At 41.2% G+C, this 18493-nt stretch overlaps 2 protein-coding genes across 3 annotated transcripts; one reads left to right on the forward strand and one right to left on the reverse strand.

The window, feature by feature from the left end:
• The first annotated feature begins 486 nt into the window (after positions 1–486).
• Positions 487–12613, forward strand: LOC108246206. The gene is made up of 11 exons (XM_037976721.1): positions 487–684; positions 3808–4152; positions 4242–4452; positions 5118–5182; positions 5296–5400; positions 6301–6937; positions 9446–9612; positions 10348–10614; positions 10701–10946; positions 11078–11218; positions 12219–12613. The coding sequence occupies exons 1-11, from the start codon at positions 639–641 to the stop codon at positions 12278–12280; spliced, it is 2292 nt and encodes a 763-aa protein (XP_037832649.1). The 5' UTR covers positions 487–638; the 3' UTR covers positions 12281–12613.
• A 491-nt stretch (positions 12614–13104) lies between these two features.
• Positions 13105–18396, reverse strand: LOC108246212 (low affinity immunoglobulin gamma Fc region receptor II-like). 2 transcript variants are annotated; one of them, XM_025009955.2, is made up of 6 exons: positions 18236–18393; positions 18006–18083; positions 15991–16248; positions 15633–15893; positions 14873–15016; positions 13105–13567 (listed from the first exon to the last, which is right to left on the reverse strand). In XM_025009955.2, exons 2-6 carry the CDS (start codon positions 18034–18036, stop codon positions 13548–13550), a joined length of 714 nt encoding a protein of 237 aa, XP_024865723.1. In that variant the 5' UTR covers positions 18037–18083; positions 18236–18393; the 3' UTR covers positions 13105–13547. The 2 variants fall into 2 exon arrangements, with proteins under 2 accessions (XP_024865723.1, XP_037832426.1); XM_037976498.1 differs by having other exon boundaries at positions 18006–18396.
• Between the last annotated feature and the right edge of the window lie 97 nt (positions 18397–18493).

An 18493-nucleotide genomic window follows, 5' to 3' on the forward strand; every position in this document is an offset into this window, starting at 1 on the left:
TGTTATTAAAAGAAAAACACTTACCGATGAAATGTAACGCCGTCCGGACATTTTCCGTGAAGATTTGTGCAGAAAAATGCAGCATAAAAAGACGACTTTCCTGTATAGATAAGCGCAAAAGCGGAGCTGTATTACTATCGTAAGATGGCGGCGTTTTTAGCTCATCCAAAGTCACGTGATGTCATGTCTATCCATATAAGTCATTGATTGCAACACTCAAACGCGTCATACCGCGGATACTTCAGATGTCTTTGAAGGTTGCAAAAAAATAACGCAGAAAATTCCTAAACTATGAGGAACGAACGCAATTATAAGTCTTGTTTTTCTAGTTGCAGTTAAGGTTAGAAAAAGAACAACGGCGTTGAAAGCGTCTTATAATGAAGTTACAGTGGTCGCACTTTGTAACTTTTATTTAGTTTAATTTAACAATTAGTTCAGAATAAAGAGAGAAGCTGTGAAAGGGCGTTCCTCCGAGTGAGCCTGAACGCACCGCAGTAAGCCACGCCCAGAACCGGAAGACGGCTCGTTTTCTGAATGAAGTTGAAGTTTCGTGTCGGCCGCTCACGAATGTGGACCGAGTTTAAAAACTTCAACTTTTCTTTCTGCTGCAGCGAAACTTCAGTTTTTCTCACCTGGTGATGAATTATTGTCTCCTCCTCGTGCTCGGAGCGCTGTCGGTCAGAGGTGAGTGGGAAGTAAAACACTTAAAATAGGAGGATTTTAACACTTTAAAGGGTCATAAGTTAACTAATAATGAATGTGTTAAAAGTAAAATGTGTTTATAAACGAGGCGGTTTGGTTTGCAAAGAAAACAACAACAACAACAAACAAACAAACAAATCTCCGAACCACTTCCTGTTAACGCAACAGGTTAAACTCAACAAAACAGATTTAAAATGAGCTTTAATCAGAGCCATCAAACCCTGTTTTTCTGAAGGAAGAATAAAGTTTACAGACAGTTTTAGAAGAAGATAAGTGATGAGTTAACCTTTCTGCGGGATTCTCTGGAAAACAATGACGTCATTTAAAGTTATTACTGCTTCAGTTTACAGAAAACTAGACCAGCAGCATTTCTCTGTAAACTCAGATAAGAACAGTTTATTTACAGAGTTTAGTTTGGATCAAAAAGGAAAATATGATCCTGATCTTTGGAGGTCAGAAGCAGGTCTTTAATATTTTAATAATTGAGCTGAATCAGGGTTCAGATGTCCTGAAGACGAGTGCTTTTAGTTGTTATTTAGATTTTATTCTTTGACCGATACAAACTATTCACCCCCTTTATGCTTTTATTGCTGTTTGAAATCAGTCATCGTCAATTTAACTTTAGAAAAGATAAAAAAGATGAAGGAGTGCAAAGTTTCAGCAGCTGAGGTGGGAGAGACCACGCAGGGTCAGGTTGTCCTCCAGGTTGTCCTCCCGGAGTCTCCCGTTGTCCTCCAGGGTCTCCCGTTGTCCTCTGCCCGTCCTTCGAGTCGTCTGCAGGCCGTTTGGTTTTGTGTTTGCCCGTCTCCCTTAAAGCTCCGACAGGTGAAGAAGCCGGGCAGCAGCAGGTGTCTCCTTCAGAGTCTCAGGGGACGTGTTGGTCTCTCTAACTCTTCTGTCCTTCCCGGTCACTCAGTTTGTGAGGACATTCTGTTCTTGGTAGATTTACACACGTCCCATAGTCCTTCTGTCTCCTGATGATTGTTTAGGGTCTTTGGATCCGTCCCCTGACCTGTAATTGTCAATTAGGACCGTCCCTTTAAAGGTGGTGAAGATTTATACATTTACTTTTTTTACATGACACATTTTTATTTGTTTGGTATTCCCCTGAAGAAAATAATTTCACTTTGACACTGAAGGCTTTTTGGAAACGATTGTTTAAAGAAGGGGACAAAGACTTTCTATGGACACCGTGTCTCGGGACACCTGTCTCCCTCTCCTTCACACACATTGTTAAGACAGATCTATCGATGTGTTTCTAGTGTCGACAAAGACACAAACGTGGTAACAAATAAACTTATTTTAATAAACATTTATCTTCATTATCTATTAAACTATTTAAATACCAAGAGAAACAAACAATGTGAATTTTTAGATACATCGAAATAAAAATCCTGACCTCAGTGTTTACATTTCAGGTGAAGGAACAAATGACTCAAAGCTAGTTAGCATGCTAACTATGCTAACATGCTGTAGCACGTCGTTAGCTTGATTCAGATACTGTGACCCTCAAACACAAGATCTGACATTTGCAAAGATAAATTTGCAGCTTTTAGGTCCAAAGAAATGAAACGTCTCTAGATTTGTTGTTGTTGTTGTTGTTTAAAACATTCTTCTTAAGTCAGCCTTTTTCTGTCCGGGACATTTTGTTGGAAACCGGTCGAACCACTTTTGTTTTGAGGCTGAAAAAACCCCAAAACAAACTGGTTCTCGAGGACATACTGATTTTATTTGAAGACACCGAGGCTTTGGGTTTGGACGGTCCAGAATCCTCTTCCGGTCCTCAGGAACCAACGAGAACATTATGGACTGATGTTGCTTCAGGTGTTATACCTCAGGAAAGATTCAATTCTGTATGAAATCAGGTTAACTTCATGTTTTCTCCTGAAAACTCCGCCCCACCGCCGAGTTCAACCCGAGGCGGAAACATCAAAAAGCTTTTTGCGGTTTATCTCATTTGCATGTTTTTGGAGCTGCAATCTTTCAGGGAAACTAAGTTATTTTTATTTAGGAGGGAAGCTGAAGCAAAGGTTGAAAAAGAGGAGTTAGATGAGTGTCGTTTCAGTGGTTTATTAGTTTGTTAGTAACCTGTTCATCCTCAGAGTGGAAACTTCTGCAGCCGTGAGCCAAACGAGTCACAGATTTATGTTTCATGACTGCAGCTGTTTAAGATTGTCTGTAGTCTGTTAAATTCCTTCTTTAACAGATGTTTATCTTTGGGGAAACCCCCTAATCCCAAGCACTGAAAGTGTTTCTTCCCTCTGAAGGATCTGTGTCAGAGTTCGGCCGAGTTTAATCGGTTGTTTTTCCAAACCGGAGTGACGGCTGACGGGGAGTGCCGAGTTTCATGCAGTAATAATTCGTGCCGTGTCAGCTCAGGAGAGGAAAATTACACGATTGTGAAATCACTTTTAGTTCCTCGTTCACAAAGTTTTATTAGATGTGAGCAAACGAGGCTGCGCTGAAGTTCTGTCACCCAAGTCCACATGAAAAACAGAAATAAAGTTTATAAAAATCTCTGCTTTTAAAGCATTTTTAAACAGTATAAGTCAGACTGTGGCAGCAGTGTTTTAACACCAAACCATGACCCCGTCTTCTCTCGCTGCTCCGACCTGAAGCCAGCAGGAAACGGGTAACCGGAGCTGCCATGTTGGATTTTTGGAACCAGAGTCTGTGCACTGGTGACGAGAGGCTTTAAGTCCCGCCCACTCCCCCCACACACCATCAGGGTGTCACATGACCTTTCTTTAAGCAGCTAAATGTGTTAGAAAACCTCAGATTTGAGCATCCAGCTGTAAGGGCAGAATTACATGTTAGTTACACGTTGTCCCGTTTGTTTCCATGGCGACGGGACCTGGAGGGAAACTTGTCCCGTGATTATCCCGTTGAAGCGCTGCACCCGCTCCAACTTCCTGTTTGGTGTCCAGTAGTTCCTTACCGTTCGGAGGCGCTGCTTCGTTGATATTTTATTTTGCTTTAATGACGTATTGAAATCTGTTTGTCTTATTTAAATTAAAATCTTCACATTTGCAGCAGTGCAGGAAACTAAATATTCTGCATGAATGGAATCACTGGTTTTAATCCCATGATGTTGGATTTTCCCAGGAGATTCTGCTGCACACGCTCAGTCTGTTCAGGCCTCGGCCGGAGGGGATGTCATCCTGCCCTGCAGTCTGCAAACCTCTGCCAGCGATCTCCTACAGACGCTGGAGTGGTCCAAGAAAGACCTGCACCCAAATGTGGTCTTCTTGTACCGCGACAGCTGCGAGACCTTTGAGATGAAGAACCTGGACTTCGAGTTCCGGACGAGCCTCATCATGAGAGAGGTGGGGGACGGGAACGTCTCGCTGAGGATCTCCAACGTGAAGCTGTCCGATGCAGGAACGTATAAGTGCTTAAAAATCCTGAAGAACGGAAGCAGAGAAAGTACAGGGGTGGAGCTGGATGTTGGTGAGTTTCATGTAGTTTGACGTTCTTAGAGCTGATAAACGTGTTGGATGACTCGCGGCTCACAGCTCGTTCACATCCTGCTCCTCCAGTTGCTGATTCGGACCCGAAGCTCACAGTGGTTGCCGCCGACACCAGAGGAGTCGTTGTGGAGTGTGAGGCCAGGTGCTGGAGGCCGAAGCCAGAGATGAAGGTTCTGGACGACCAGGGAAACGACATCGCTGCTGAGGAGCCGAGGGAAGAAGGAGAAGGAGGATGTTTTACGGTGAAACAAAGAGTCACCCTGCAGAACCCAACGAGCAGGTACCAGAGGAACCTCAGGGTTCTCCTTCCTGCCGGCTTCATGTTGGAAACACCGGGGGGGGCGATAATGTGTCTGCCTGTAGAGTTAGCAAAATATCTCAATCTACAAATCATTTAACCAGAATCAAGATGGCTGCCACAGCCAACTGTCCTTTAGAAAACAGAAACATGGTTAAAAATCGAGGTAAAAGTTGGTGGTGGGGGTAGCTGAGCATCGCCCCTAATGTGTACTTTGAGCACAACATTATAGAGTCAACCCTGTTTGCCTGTTAGCAAAATATCTTGTGCACCACTGGATGGATTTCAATGAAACACTCAGGAAGTAATTGTTGGATAAACATGCTGCCAGCACAAAAAATGGCTATAATTTGGTTAATTTTACAGAAACTGAGGTGAAGTAGTAGCTGAGAGTCATCAAAGCATGAAGTTTGACCAACATGAAGCTCGGCGGGTGAAATGCATTCCTTTAGGCCTTTAATTTAAAGGAACAGTTCAGACATTTTAATGTGGGGATGTGTGAAAAGGTTGTGATCAGTTAGTATCTTACCTGTCAGCTGCAGTGACTGTCATGTGACGGCACAGATGTGTTTTATACCATAAATATGAACATCTGCTGTCTTTAAACTAACCAGTAAAACCTCCACGGGATGTTTCTGTCATCGCAGGGTCGTGTGCAGCGTTTACCAGCCGACAACGAACCAAACCAGGACTGCCGAGCTCGTCATCCCAGGTACGTGAAGAATGTTTCCATTTCACCGGAGACAGGAGAAAAGGCTTCTTTAAATAATCAGATGTGAGTGACGGACGGTAAACATTTGATCGCGGTGGTTCCTGTCGTTCCAGGTTGCTGGATGAACTCCAGCTCAATCATTTGCATCTCCGTTGCAGCGACAGCTTCCTTTTTCGTGGCCCTAATCTCTATCATTTGGTGGTCAAGAAGGAGAACAAGTAAGCCAGAGTTTGTAATTAATGAAAAAAAGGGAAAAAAGTGTAAAATAAATTCACGCCAGGGCTGTAGTTACACCCGAGCGCCACTAGATGGCAGAAGAGCTTCTCTCAGAGAGGAAACGGACCTCATGTGAGAACAGGAAATAAACTGCTACTGATTAGATTCTAAATATGATTTTTGTTTCATATTTAAACAGTCACGTTTCATATCTCTGAGCTGTGACTGTTGGAAACTAGTCGGTGGCTTAAAGTTGCAAGAAAACTGGTGAATTTTTGGTTCCAGCTTCACTGAATTCTGAGTGACCTTTGAGACCTGCATCCTTATTTTGTGCAGTTAGTTTTTGTGTGCATGGCTCACAGAACTTAATATTTTTGGCGTGCACGTTATTTATCATCAGTGTGGTTTTTAGACCTGGAGCCTCGGCTGTTTTCTGTCAGAGGAGAGCTCCCTGCAGGGGTCCAAACTCACCTGTAGACCTGTTGAGACCGGTTTGAGATGCCCGAGTCGACTCTGAGACTGTTTTGAGAGAAAATCTGTTGCTCAGTATTTTTCAACACGTTTAAATTTGAAGCCTCTGCAAATCACGCAGGAAAGTTTAGGATCTCCACGAGCCTTTGCAGATATTTTGAATGCCGTTCATCTACTCGCTGCCCGCAGTCTCAGACCTGTCATGTTCTCCTCAAATGTCTAAACAGACTTGCAGGTCTCAGAGTTTCTGTCAGTATTTATCAGGAAATTAGTGAGTTCTCTTTGATCCTCTCCACACTCAGGACAGATCAGGCCCTGTTTGTTTGTTTTCTGTTGCCTGGTAGTAAAAAGTGTTGAAGCTCAAAAAGATAGTTAATGTTCTTCTAAACTTTTAAAAGACGTCAGTTTAACAGTTTGTCTTTGTCTGCCAGGGACGAGGAAGCAATCCAGCTCGGGTACAAGACCTGCCACCTCGGAAAACTCAGCCATGCTGCCGGATCATATGGCTGAAAATATACGAAATGGAGACATTGAGATGGTTTGTAAAGAGGTGGAATCCCTCAGGGCACAGAATTGTGAGAAAGATGAGACCATCTGCCGACTACAGGGCGAACTCTCATGTCTGCAGCGTGGTGTCATGTGCCAGCTCGCCCTGCCAAAAATCCCCCACAGCTCCTCCACCCCCTCACTAGATCTCTCAAATACCCCCAACCCATCTCCAGACCTCAGCTCCGAGACCAGGAAGTTACTAACAAAACGTGCAAAACCTGAGAAGCTTTCCCAAAAGAGAAGTCTGAAACCTGAGAAACAAAGGAAAAACAGCTATCCAGCTCCTAGCCGCGCCCTGCAGGGAGACCGTCGAAACAACAGCAGCCCATCTCTGGAGACTTCAGCTTCTTCAAAGTGGAGCTCTGCAGTCAGCAATGAGAAGAAAAGTCCAGAGGCCCATTTTCATTCGATCAGTGACCCTTTTCCCCAGAACACGGCCTCCTTTCAGAGTAAATCTTACCCTTCATCTTCCCAGTCTTATAACCGCTTCCTCCCTCTGGCAGAAAACTGGCCAAATTGAAGACATGGACCTCGGTGCACAGCAGCTGCTCCCCCGTTTCTTGACTTTAAACACGTTATCACTCCCAGGAATAAAACAAAAGCCTGCAACAAGACAAACTAAAAGACTAATATTGAGAAGAATCCCTGTTTTCCCCCCTGGTCCCTCAGTTTGAGGTGGTTCAGAGCGGCGGTAGTCACTGCCTCGCTCCTCCGGCAGCGTTCAGCCGCAGAAAAGGGACGAAAAACAAAAACCAAAGTTGATTTTTTTTAAAGCTTTGAATCTTTTTCTGGCAATGAATCAGACAGAATAGAGTAAGAACACTAAGTGATGTCACGCTAGTTAGCAGCACAAGTTTTTATAAACTGGTAATACATTTATTTACATCAACCCCGGAGCTCATAAATATGGCTAAAAGTTTTGTAAATATCTACTTTATATTTAAGTAAATCATGGCATTTTGCTGCAGTTTTTAAAAATAAAAAAAGAATATATTTGAGGGGAGTTAAGCCAGTGTTTCCTACATTAAAGCACTTTATAATATCTATTAAAATACCTCCTACACCAACTAAACGCATCCAGTCTGTCAGACCTTTCCTCCCCGTTTCGTCACATCATCAGGCGCCGTGGACCTGATGGACACGAGGTTGAGGTTTGAATTAACTCAACTTTTAAGAAACCTTTTAAAAAAAACTAACATCGTTTTTATTGCATTAAAAAAACTCTTATTTAGTTATAGCTATGATAATAGTTTGTTTTACTTAAAACACATATCGGTGAAAAGGGTTTAGCTAAAGGGGTATTTTATAATAAACTTGTTTAATGTTTTAATTTTCATCAGGAAGCTGAGGACAGATGATGACTAGTATGTGTTTTAGTTGAACAACCTATAAAGCTAACTTTAAGTCTTTTAATTTTATTTGAGGTGTCTGCAGGTTGGGTTTTAGTCCTTCTTTGTCCAAATAAACCTCCGTTTTGTCTTCTGACCAAAGTTCTGGTCACAGTCTTTCCATCCGCCTCTTTAAGGCCTTGTTTGCTCTCCTTGGACAGACTGTTGGACCTTGAGGTGTCCCCGCGAGGTGTCCCTGCGAGGTGTCCCCTCCATCGTAGGAGTTTAAACTCTGAGGAAATAAAGAGTCGTGCTGCTTCTTCCTGGTGCTTCAGTCACTTGGGATCATCCTTGTTTATCTTTTATAAAGTGTTACTGTTGGGAAATATTGATTGTTGTCAGATTTTAACTCTGTATCCTTGTAAAATACTGTAAAAATGAAGTGTATATATATTTATGGGATATGTATTATATATCATGCACTGTGAGTTTTGTTAAATTGTTTACTTGTTGACTTAGAACATCAGAAATGTGGGGATGTTTTGGAGTTTGTGTCTCCAGTGATGGATTATGACTCTTTTATTGAAAAGTGAGACACTAAATTTACTGCACGTCCAGTTTTTACGAAACCTTTAAAACTTACAGCAAGTAAACACACCACCAGCATCGCTGTAGGAAAAAATTAAAGTCTTCAGTCACTTTTAAAGATCCAAGTCTTGAGGACTGCATGGGAGCCAATCAGGTTTCAGCAGAACCAGAACCCCCTCTGGATCCACAGACCGGTTTTAATGAGTTTTCCTTTAACTTGAACTCCTTTTGTAGCCAAAATGTTGTAAAATATTGTATTTTTATGGCAATTATTTTTGTAAAATGTGTAAATAAAATTTTTGAGGGAGCATTTTTTTTTGCACCTGTCTGTTGACTTTTCAGTTAAACTCTGGTAAAATGAAAATATTTTATTTTATATTCCATTTATACCTGGAAAGACGTCCCGCCTGACCGCGGTCCAGCTGTGACCAGGCTAACTGATGTTAGCGATGGAGGTCAAAGAAGTGGTGTTTTTCTGTTTTCTACGTTCAAACAGAGTAGCAACGTGTTCACTGATAGACGCAGCAGTTTGCTTGAAGTGAGCATAAAAAATGACCAGAATTATAGAGGATTTATCGAACCAACGTTTGCTTTGTTCTCAGAACGACGTGTATTCATGTCTGCTCAAGCCTTGGTTCTCAAACTGATGCCACGACCACTCAGAAGAATTCAGTGAAGTTAATTACCCGTCAAAAGATGAGCGGCTCAAGCTGATTAAGATCTTGGCTCCGAACAGAAAAGCAGCTTCAGCAAAGAGTCTGTAGGACCTGTGATCACCAGCAGGTGTAAAACAGACAGGAAGTTTAACTCAAGTTGTCTCAAACTATTATTCAGCTGCTGTGGGGCAAAGAAGAGCCAAGACTGCAGAGAATGGTGCCATATTCAGCCCCAAAGCCTAAAACTAAACTGCACAGATCAGTCAGGGACAGTTTGCTGTTTGTGTCACAGCTTCTAGGTTTGTATATCTGTTTTTATATACATTATATCATAATGATGGTGCCACTTTGCAGGAGGATTTCTCAGTAAATGTTTTGCTGCTGCTGCCCTCATGTGGTCAAACCTTGAAATGACAGCAGGTTGTTTTTGGTGAAGAAGCTGTTTATTTGACCAGGGTTCTTCGTGTGAAGCTTGAACTTGTCTGCAGGGAGGAAACGCATCGATGTGACGGTTCTGACACCTGCAGCAGCTTCAGGACCTGCTGTCACAGCAGGAAGTGCAGAGATCAGACGGTGTGTCGGTGGGACAAGATGCTGCTGACTCCGTTCTGTGTGATGCTGAGTGAGTACAAACTCCGACATGAAGTTATTCATTCAGAATCTGAAAAATAACATGTTTACCAACCTCCTGTAAACCTCTCAGCTGTCATGGGTTTATATTCTACAAATCATTGTTTTATTTGATGTTGGAATGTTTTTGATTGTTATTTTTCTTATTTGGGCTCCTTTCTGATTTATTTTCCTTGTATTTTTTTGTTTTATTCCTCAAACTTTACAGATTTAACTCTTTTTTAATCTTTCTTTTGATGCTTTGGGTCATATTTCCTGTTTTTTGTTGTTTTTCTGAGGCACGGTCAAACCACCTTTGCCACTTCCGTTGTTAATTTTATGACTTTGTCCCCAACAACCTGACCTTTTCTTTGGTTTTACGTCCTTTTCTCTCATTTTTTTTCTCCTATTATTCCCCACACGCCTCAATTTATTTTCTGTCTCTTGTAGAAAAATAAGAATCTTAAATAAGACGCTGTTAGGCTCTCTGAGACGTCCTTCACATCTGCGTATCTGTTCACAGTTCAGTGCTGCCCTCGAAGTGATAAGGCCTTTCAGTTTTCTGAGATTTGTGGTGTTGTTATCTCTCCCTGATAAGCTTTGTTCAGACGAGCCCTCTGATAATCGGAGGTTCTGTTTAAAAATCAGTAAGCTGGGTCTTCCTGTCTCCTATATCTTTTAGCCGCGACACATTTTCTCACATATTTTCTGTCTCAGACTTGTTTTCTCCGTACTGATTTGTCTGCAGCCTGCCTTCAGCTCAGCCCCGACCGGTCTCAGTTCTTTCGTTACACCTTGGTCTCCCTGAGCTGTGAGGGTCAGCTGAACTCCACCAGCTGGAGGGTGAAGAGGAAAACACCGAGCGGGGGAGTCAGGCCCTGTTCCTCCGGCTGGGGCGTCACCTCCTCGGGCTCCAACTGCATCATCAGGAACACCTACCCAACCGACACCGGGGTGTACTGGTGCGAGTCGGACTCCGGGGAGCGAAGTAACGGTGTCAACATCACTGTCACAGGTGCCGGATATGAAATGTTGAAGATTTAACATCTGGATCTGTAAATCACAAGCAAAATAATGACACAGATTGTGTTTTGTCTGAAGATCGCTCAGTGATCCTGGAGAGTCCCGCCCTGCCCGTCTCAGAGGGAGCTGCTGTGATTCTGCGCTGCAAAGCTGAGACCAGCCTCTCTGATTATAAGTATAACTTCTTTAAAGATGGCCGCTCCATCAGGAGCAACTGCTCCGAGGAGATGACCATCCACAGCGCCTCCTCAGCCGACGAGGGACTCTACACCTGCAGTGTCTCAGGAGGAGAAGAGTCCGAAGGAAGCTGGCTGGCAGTTTCAGGTGACAGAAGAATCCTGTTAGGTTTACATTTATGATGTGAGGACGGCGTTAAGTTCCAGGGAAGAAGCTTTAAAACATTTTACAAAGCAACCGAACACAGAAAACATCAGTAACTTTATTCCTTTCTCCAGCTCTTCCTCCTTCGTCTTCAGCTCCGCCCACAGCCTTTATATCACTTCCTGTCCTCAGAGTGCTGTGCCACCTGGTGGTGGGGACTCCTTACCTGGTGTCCACCATCTTACTGGGACTCATTTACAGAGACAGGAAACGAGGTAAACCCGTACCCTTCCATGTGTTTCTAAGGTTAGCAAATCAAACGAGGCTGCAACAAGGTGTTCAATACGCTCAGGAACGTATTCTCTGGTTATTTTTTATTTAAAAAGAAATATTTATATTTTCTCATCAATTTAGATCTTGTAGCCTAATGTATTATTGTACAGTTTATGAGAAAGAAGAAACAAAGCATATAAAAACAGTCAGGCGTCATCGGCGTAAATGATGATTTTAAACACAGTTTGACCCAAAAGTAAGTTCAGGCTTTTACTCCAAATGATGTAATGACTAAAAGTACATTTAAACTTTAATCAGAATTTTGATAATAATAATAATTTAAAGACTGCATGGATAAAATTTTTACTGAACCAAATCTAGCAGTAATGTTCATCAGTACAGATTTTAATATCGATGTCTTAAATCCAAGTAAACATCATAAAAGAAGAGTTTATTAACATCAAGTACAGTTTGAGTCCAAATCCATCAGGATCACAAACCTCTGTGCAAATTTAATAAATAACATTTTTACTGATGATGTGAAGAATAAAACAGCTGGTGACCGTTTACGTTAGTTATCTTTATATGACCTGATAATGACCACAGGAAGAGGAAACAGGATAATAAACTAATATAGTTTAATAATCACTCATTTGATCCTGATTTGTTCAGTTTGTGCCAAAAAAGAAACTAAATCTGTGTCACCTGGACAGGAAAAGTTCACTTCAGCTCCCAGATAATTATTATTTATGAAACAAACAGTTTCTGTTTTCTTTGCCTCGGTTGTAAAGATGCCTTCATGACCTCAGAAACTGCTTCCTTACTGCAGTAAAACTTTTTAAAAACTGACTTTGTTGTACTTGTACCTGAATAACTTTGGATCACAGAAGGGTTGGGATTAAATGTTTAATGTTTCTCTTCACACCGGATGAATATTTTAATAAAAACCTGTTTGTTTTTATATAACCTTGAGTGAATTTAGCTTTCTGTTTCTCTTCACAGCCGCTCAGATGGTCGCAGGCCGGCGAGGCAGACGGCGCGTTGTCACGGAAACGGCCGTTTGAATTTCCTGCAACATTTCTGGTGTGAGATGCTGTGATGTTTATTAAAAAATCCTGTAACCTCGAAGAAAAACGGCCTCTGACCAGAATCCTGGCAGGAAGTCGGGTGTTTTATGATGCGTTTTTCTTTGTGATCTTGTTTTAGAAAACAAAGAGTTCTTCTCAAACAGAAGGTGTGAAGCAGAAATCAGAGACATAACTGCTGAGCTGACAGTAAACAGGAAATGGAAAGACCACTCGTGTGTCTTCACAGAGGTGTTTGTGACGAAAGTTTCCTCAGCAGAAACTTGTTCAGCCTGACTTTGGTGCTGTTTTGTTCTTTATTATTGTTCTTTGACTTTTACTGAAAATTTATAAAAAAAAATTTATAAACTGCACTCTAGTTGTTTGTTCTTTTCTCAGATTTTCTTTCTTCAGCAGAAATGTTAGAGTTTAAACTGGATGAATCAGCCTTTCCTGTAGGTTAGCTGTGGTTCATTTATTAGAAACGTAATGAGGTCATTTCTCAGAAAGAGGACACCGTGCCACTTTTCAAACCACAAACGGGTCAAAAATTTGAAAAAAAAAACAAGTTAAGCACTTAGTTGAGCTGTGAAATATTTAACTGAAGATGGACTGAAAGCTGCTGTGGTTTGATGCTGAGGGAAGATTTTTCTGTCCTAAATCAGTGAACAATTAACTTGTTGTTCTGAAAATCAATTTAAATTCAAGTAAATCATAATCAACAGTTCTCCTTCTGTTTGTTGCTTTGATAGTCTCTGGATTTATCTCTGTACAGTGAAGGACACGCTTCAACAAAGAAACATCACATAAAATAATCAAAAGAGTTTCTGAGTCATGACAACATTTTATTTAGTTACTGTAAGTGAGAAGCTTTTTAAATGATTAAGTTAACTAATATACAGATTTTTGATTTGTCACATTGTGAGAAACAACACAAAAACAATATTCAGTTTTCAAAATTGGACATGTTTTGCAGTAATTAATAGCATATAAACTGTTTAATTATGAAAGGCTTGTAATAAACCATCCACTCTTACAGAGCTGCCGTTTTAACCTCATTCAGGTTCTGCAGAGTTTCTCTTTCACTCATCCAGAGCTTTTTATTAGATATTTACACACTCCATAAACATTTTCTTTGTAATGTTCTCACTCAAACCACAATTAGCATATCAGGGTCCGTGGGCATGCAGCCGGGGCAAAGAAACCTCCTCACCACTGGACCAAAGCTGCCATCAGTGCTCGTTTCTGGTCTTCCTCCTCGTTGTCTTCAGTGCCGTGCAGCTCGGGCTGCAGGAGAAACACAACATTCATCAACAACACGGATAACTTCTTATCTTCAGAAATTAAATGTAAGAATTAAGAGTTTCAGATTAATTTATAATCCACCAGAGGGTGCCAGAGTTCACTGTATATATAAATATACACACATAGGCCACAGACTCATCACGTAAACAGACCCAAACTGGTCACAACATGGACTGTACAACCAAACTAACTTTTAGAAGAAAAGAAAAATCATCATCCAAGACAGAGGTTTGAGTACAGATTAAATTAAGGGGAAAATGCAGAAGTTTAGGGTTGCAAGAGAAAAGATTCTGAAATCTCAGCCCATCTTTACAGCACAGTAAAAGGAGCTTCATGGTTTGGATCTACTTTGGTAACTTATTGTTTAAACAATTAAACAATTTAAAGTCATGGAGAGGGATCAGTTAAAAGTCTAATCGAGGGTTTTATTTATTTATTGTTATTTTTAGTCTATAATAATAAGCTGTGGAGAGACTGAGTGGTGCATCAACACAAACACTTATTTACTAAACCAACAACAGAAGGTCTGAGGGGACAAATGACACAAAGTTTGACCTCATGAGAAAAAATGAACAAATGAATCTCTGTTGAGGAGATGGTTCACCTTTCCTTCTTGTCATGCACGTATCACAAACAGTAAATGTCTGATGGAAGATGGAGGATGTTGCTGCAGGTTAATTAAATATAAATATGAACAGAATGCAGGAAAAGGCAAATCTCACAAACCCATTATTTATTCACAATAAAACATAGTAAACTTATCAAATGTTGAAACTAAGAAATTGCATATTTAACTGTAACTGGATCATTTAGAGGCTGAATCTGTCAGAAGGAAAGATGGGCAGAGGTTCACCAGGCTCTGAGGTCAAAGGTCAAGGCTGGTTCTGGAACACTGTCTGTAAACACAGCTCACCATGCCGCCCACAGATGCTGCTTAAAGCTCTATCAGGCAAAGAAGAAGCCAGATGTGGACAGATGTGTCTCCTCTGGACCAAAGAGGAGAACTGTTCTGAGGTCAGCCTGCCTCTCTGATGGTATGGGGGTGCATTAGTGCCTCTGGAGAGGATCTCCAGGTTTTAGAACATCTGCTTTCCTTTAAAACTGGTTCAATTTCTTAGTTTAAACATTTGATATTTTTGTTAAATTCCATTCCAAATCGTTGCTTTCTGTTTTTATTTACATTTTACTATGACTCAGATAAACGCTAAACTTTATTTTATGTGACATCACTTCAAGAGTTCCCAAATCTTTTTGGGAGTTCTTTAACTGTTTCTCAGGTGTTGTTACCTCGAGCCCATTTTCTGTATATGTAGACACAGAGAATGAGCATCATGTTGTAGAGGATGAAGAGCAGAACACTACAAATCACCCTGGTGGTGGAGATGACAGGAGGAGGAGGAGGAGTGGGAGGCATCTTTGGGTTGGCTCTGTCTATAAAATGAGGAGGAAAAACATGCTTTAAAAAAACAACTTGTGACATAAAGAATCAGTGTAATTTGATATTTTTTGCAAATGTTATAAAAGCCGGGAACAAGATAACACTGAAGAATTAATCTCTGTAACACATGGCTTCCACTTATAAACCCTTAACCAGGTTTCTTTCCCCACTTAAATGATATTTTTTACTCAATAATACAATTTTTATCTGCAGTATAACCTCTCTACTTAATGAGCACAACATAAAAACAACATACCGTGATTTTATAGTTTGGTTTCTTTTCGCTTACCCAGTTCTACTCATGCACTGTGAATCTACTTGTTATATACAGATGAGTGAGGTTTGTGGGATTTTCTATATTTCTTTTTCTCAGTTAAATATTTGAGTGATTGGCCCAAAGTTTAACACCAAACCAAGTCCATGGTTACAGAGAATACACTTTTTTCCTGGGAAAAGTAGTTCACAGTTGCAGGCTGCATCTGGAAGAGCTTTGTTAGGACACCAGGACACAATCAGCCTTTGGAGGCTACAGTGTCTGACGAGGGTCATACAGTAACTTTAAATGACTACTTCCCACAGCTTCCATCAGAGGTAAAAGCAGCTCATCACCTCTCACTGCCAGCCAGCTCTGCGGTGACTCTCTGTCAGAAGGATGCTGACACTTGTAGAAGCCTTCGTCAGACTTGGACACAGATTTTAGAGTCTTCGTCCCTGTTGTCTCTGTCCCGATGAAAGCGCCGTCTTTGTAGAAGTGAGCCTGGAACTCTGACGTGGATTCATCATCGTCTTCTTCTTTGTAGGAGCAACGAAGCGTCACGTTATCTCCCTCCAGAACAGCATGAGGAGGACTCTCCAGGATCACACTGTGAGCTGAAATACAAATTAAATTCCATTTAACCATAAATATGTTTGGTTACGGTTGTTAAATTAGCCAATTATCGGATAAACACAAACAGGTGAACCTTACAGGTTACAGAGATGTTGATCTTGTTGCTGCACTCCCCTCCCTGAGACTCACACCAGTACACCCCGGTGTCTGCTGGGTAAACACCAGAAATGTTGCAGGACGACTCTTTAGAGAGTCCCCAGTCCACGTTGCATTCCTTGGCACTGCTGTTGGGAATGAGCCGCTTCACTTTCCAACCACTGGAATTTGACTCACATCTCAGAGTGACTTGGTCGTACTGGAAGAACTGGGATCGGTTCGGACTGATGCTCAGAGTGGCTGCAGGGAGGCAGGCACAAAGAAAAGAGGCATTTCATTTATGGAGAAGGTAAACATGGAAATGTGACCAAACCTGTGGTTTTTCTGGAAACACTTAATGCAAAACCTAAATTTGTCTATTTCCCTTATTGTACATTTGAATTTGCTTAAAAAGTACAATAAAATACTTTGGTGGGTGTAATGGCAGAATTTACTATAGGGTAACACCTGTTGTTTATAAGTCCTGATAATGTTATGACTTCTGTTCCAAGTCCCATGGGTTCTCACAGAATGAACTTGTTTATAGGAGTGATGTTGAATTTTCTCCTAAAGGGAACCAGACTGACTTGCCTTTCCCTAACTCCTCCTTCTGCTCCAGTGTTTCAGTATCTTTAATAAAAGCTCCTGTGTTGACTTGGAGGAACCAGAGCTTTGATTCGGAGCTTCCCTGTTCAGACCTGGACTCTGATATTGATTGTTGATTGTCTTTAATGCTCTCTATATTCTGTGCACATTATATAAATAAACCTGCTTGAGTGATTTCATCTAACAGGGCCTGGAAATTGATTTATTGCTGCCACAACAGTGGGTTAATTTAAAGAGACAGTTTGAGCATCATGTCCCTTGAGGAGACCTTGTGTTTAAAGAGGAAACCTGCCTGAAAAGCAGCTTTTGTGTAGATGTGAATTTGTGTAGGAGTCGTGGCAAGTTGAAAAGTTTTGAAGAGTACATTTTGAGCTAAAATATAATTAAAGCCTGTGAAAGCTTGGCTGTGAGCTGTCTTCACTTTCCAGCTGTTTCCTCAGCAATAACCTTTTTAGATTGAATTCAATGAATATGTAAAAAGAAAACGATCAATGCAAAATGGACCAAACCAGGATGTTAACGTGCAGAGTCAATAGTTTCTCCGAGCAATTTCTAATTTATTTATTTTTGTTGTTATAGGAGGTAAATCCCAAACCAGCAGCTGTTCTCCTCTGTCTTCTAACTGTGCATCTCCAGGTAATAAATGCTGCTCCCTTCTTCAGGGGTTGCCACGGCGATCAAACTCCCACGAATGATTTAGCAAGTGTTCCTCACAACCTGGACTCGAACCTGCAACTTCAGGATGACTGACCACCGAGCCACCGCAGCCCCGGCTTGTTGGCACATAACTAATCCCCACAAAACTAATAAAGTTCATGTTTATATAAATATACAGTCAGTCTTACTGTTACATGAATGTGGCCTGCCTGTTCTGATGCTACATTCAGTCTTGATTCAATAAAGCAAATCATGCAATTAGGATTATATTTTGAGATATTCTTATTGTAGAGCAAATCTGTTCTGGCAGCCATCTTCTCTGTATGCAGATATAACAGGACAAAAATCAAAAACAAAAAGCAGCAGCTGAAAAACATCGTAATCTTCACTTCCCCTGTGTAACATGTAGACGGGAAGTGAAGTTAACCACAGCGAGTCTGCGAGCGAACAAACTCTGGACAAAGAAAGCAGTTCAGTCTCCAAGAAGCTCAGCGTGAATTCTTTATCATTTCAGTCCAAATGTTGGTTTGAATCGTGCATTTCTTGAAATTTTGCTAAACTTGTGTATCATTCAGTAAAACAAATAAAAACAAAACAAATGACATCAACAACAATAATGACATTTCTTCATACAAATTTAGTTTGTAGATTGTTTGGGGATAATTAGTGAGCAAACTGATAATAAAAAAATCAAAGCTTAAGAAGCTTATATTGAATGTCTGGAGGTTAAGTACTGATAAATGAACATTACTCACAGAGAACGAGGCAGATCGAGCTGAACTCCATCCTGGTATGATGCTGACTCCGAGTCAGTAGCTTTGAATCTACCTCACCTTGACCGAACACAGGAAGTCACAAACAACACCCAGCTGAAAACCACATTCTCAAACGTAATCTATATCGGTTCCATTTCCCAGAAACAGGAAATTAACCTCAAAGGCTGAACAGAAAAAACTTTTGACTCTGAACACAGTTTAAACCTCACCTGAAGCTTCTTATAATGTTCTTTTCTTGCTACCAACCTTTTTGTTCCCAGTCCAAAATAACTGTCTGAAGTATTTCTGATGAAATTCATGATGATACATTTTCAAGGATTCAAGGATCTTTTATTGTCTTACCAGCTCATACTTGCATGTTTGCGGTATGAAAGTCGGACTCAGGCCCCAGTTTAGGCCCCTCCCCTCCCCTGCAGTGTGGGCGGAGCAGACCCGGCTCCAGAAGTATTCAACTGTGGGGGGGGGGG

The sequence above is a fragment of the Kryptolebias marmoratus genome, linkage group LG7, assembly GCF_001649575.2.
Source record: "Kryptolebias marmoratus isolate JLee-2015 linkage group LG7, ASM164957v2, whole genome shotgun sequence".
Lineage (NCBI taxonomy): Eukaryota > Metazoa > Chordata > Actinopteri > Cyprinodontiformes > Rivulidae > Kryptolebias > Kryptolebias marmoratus.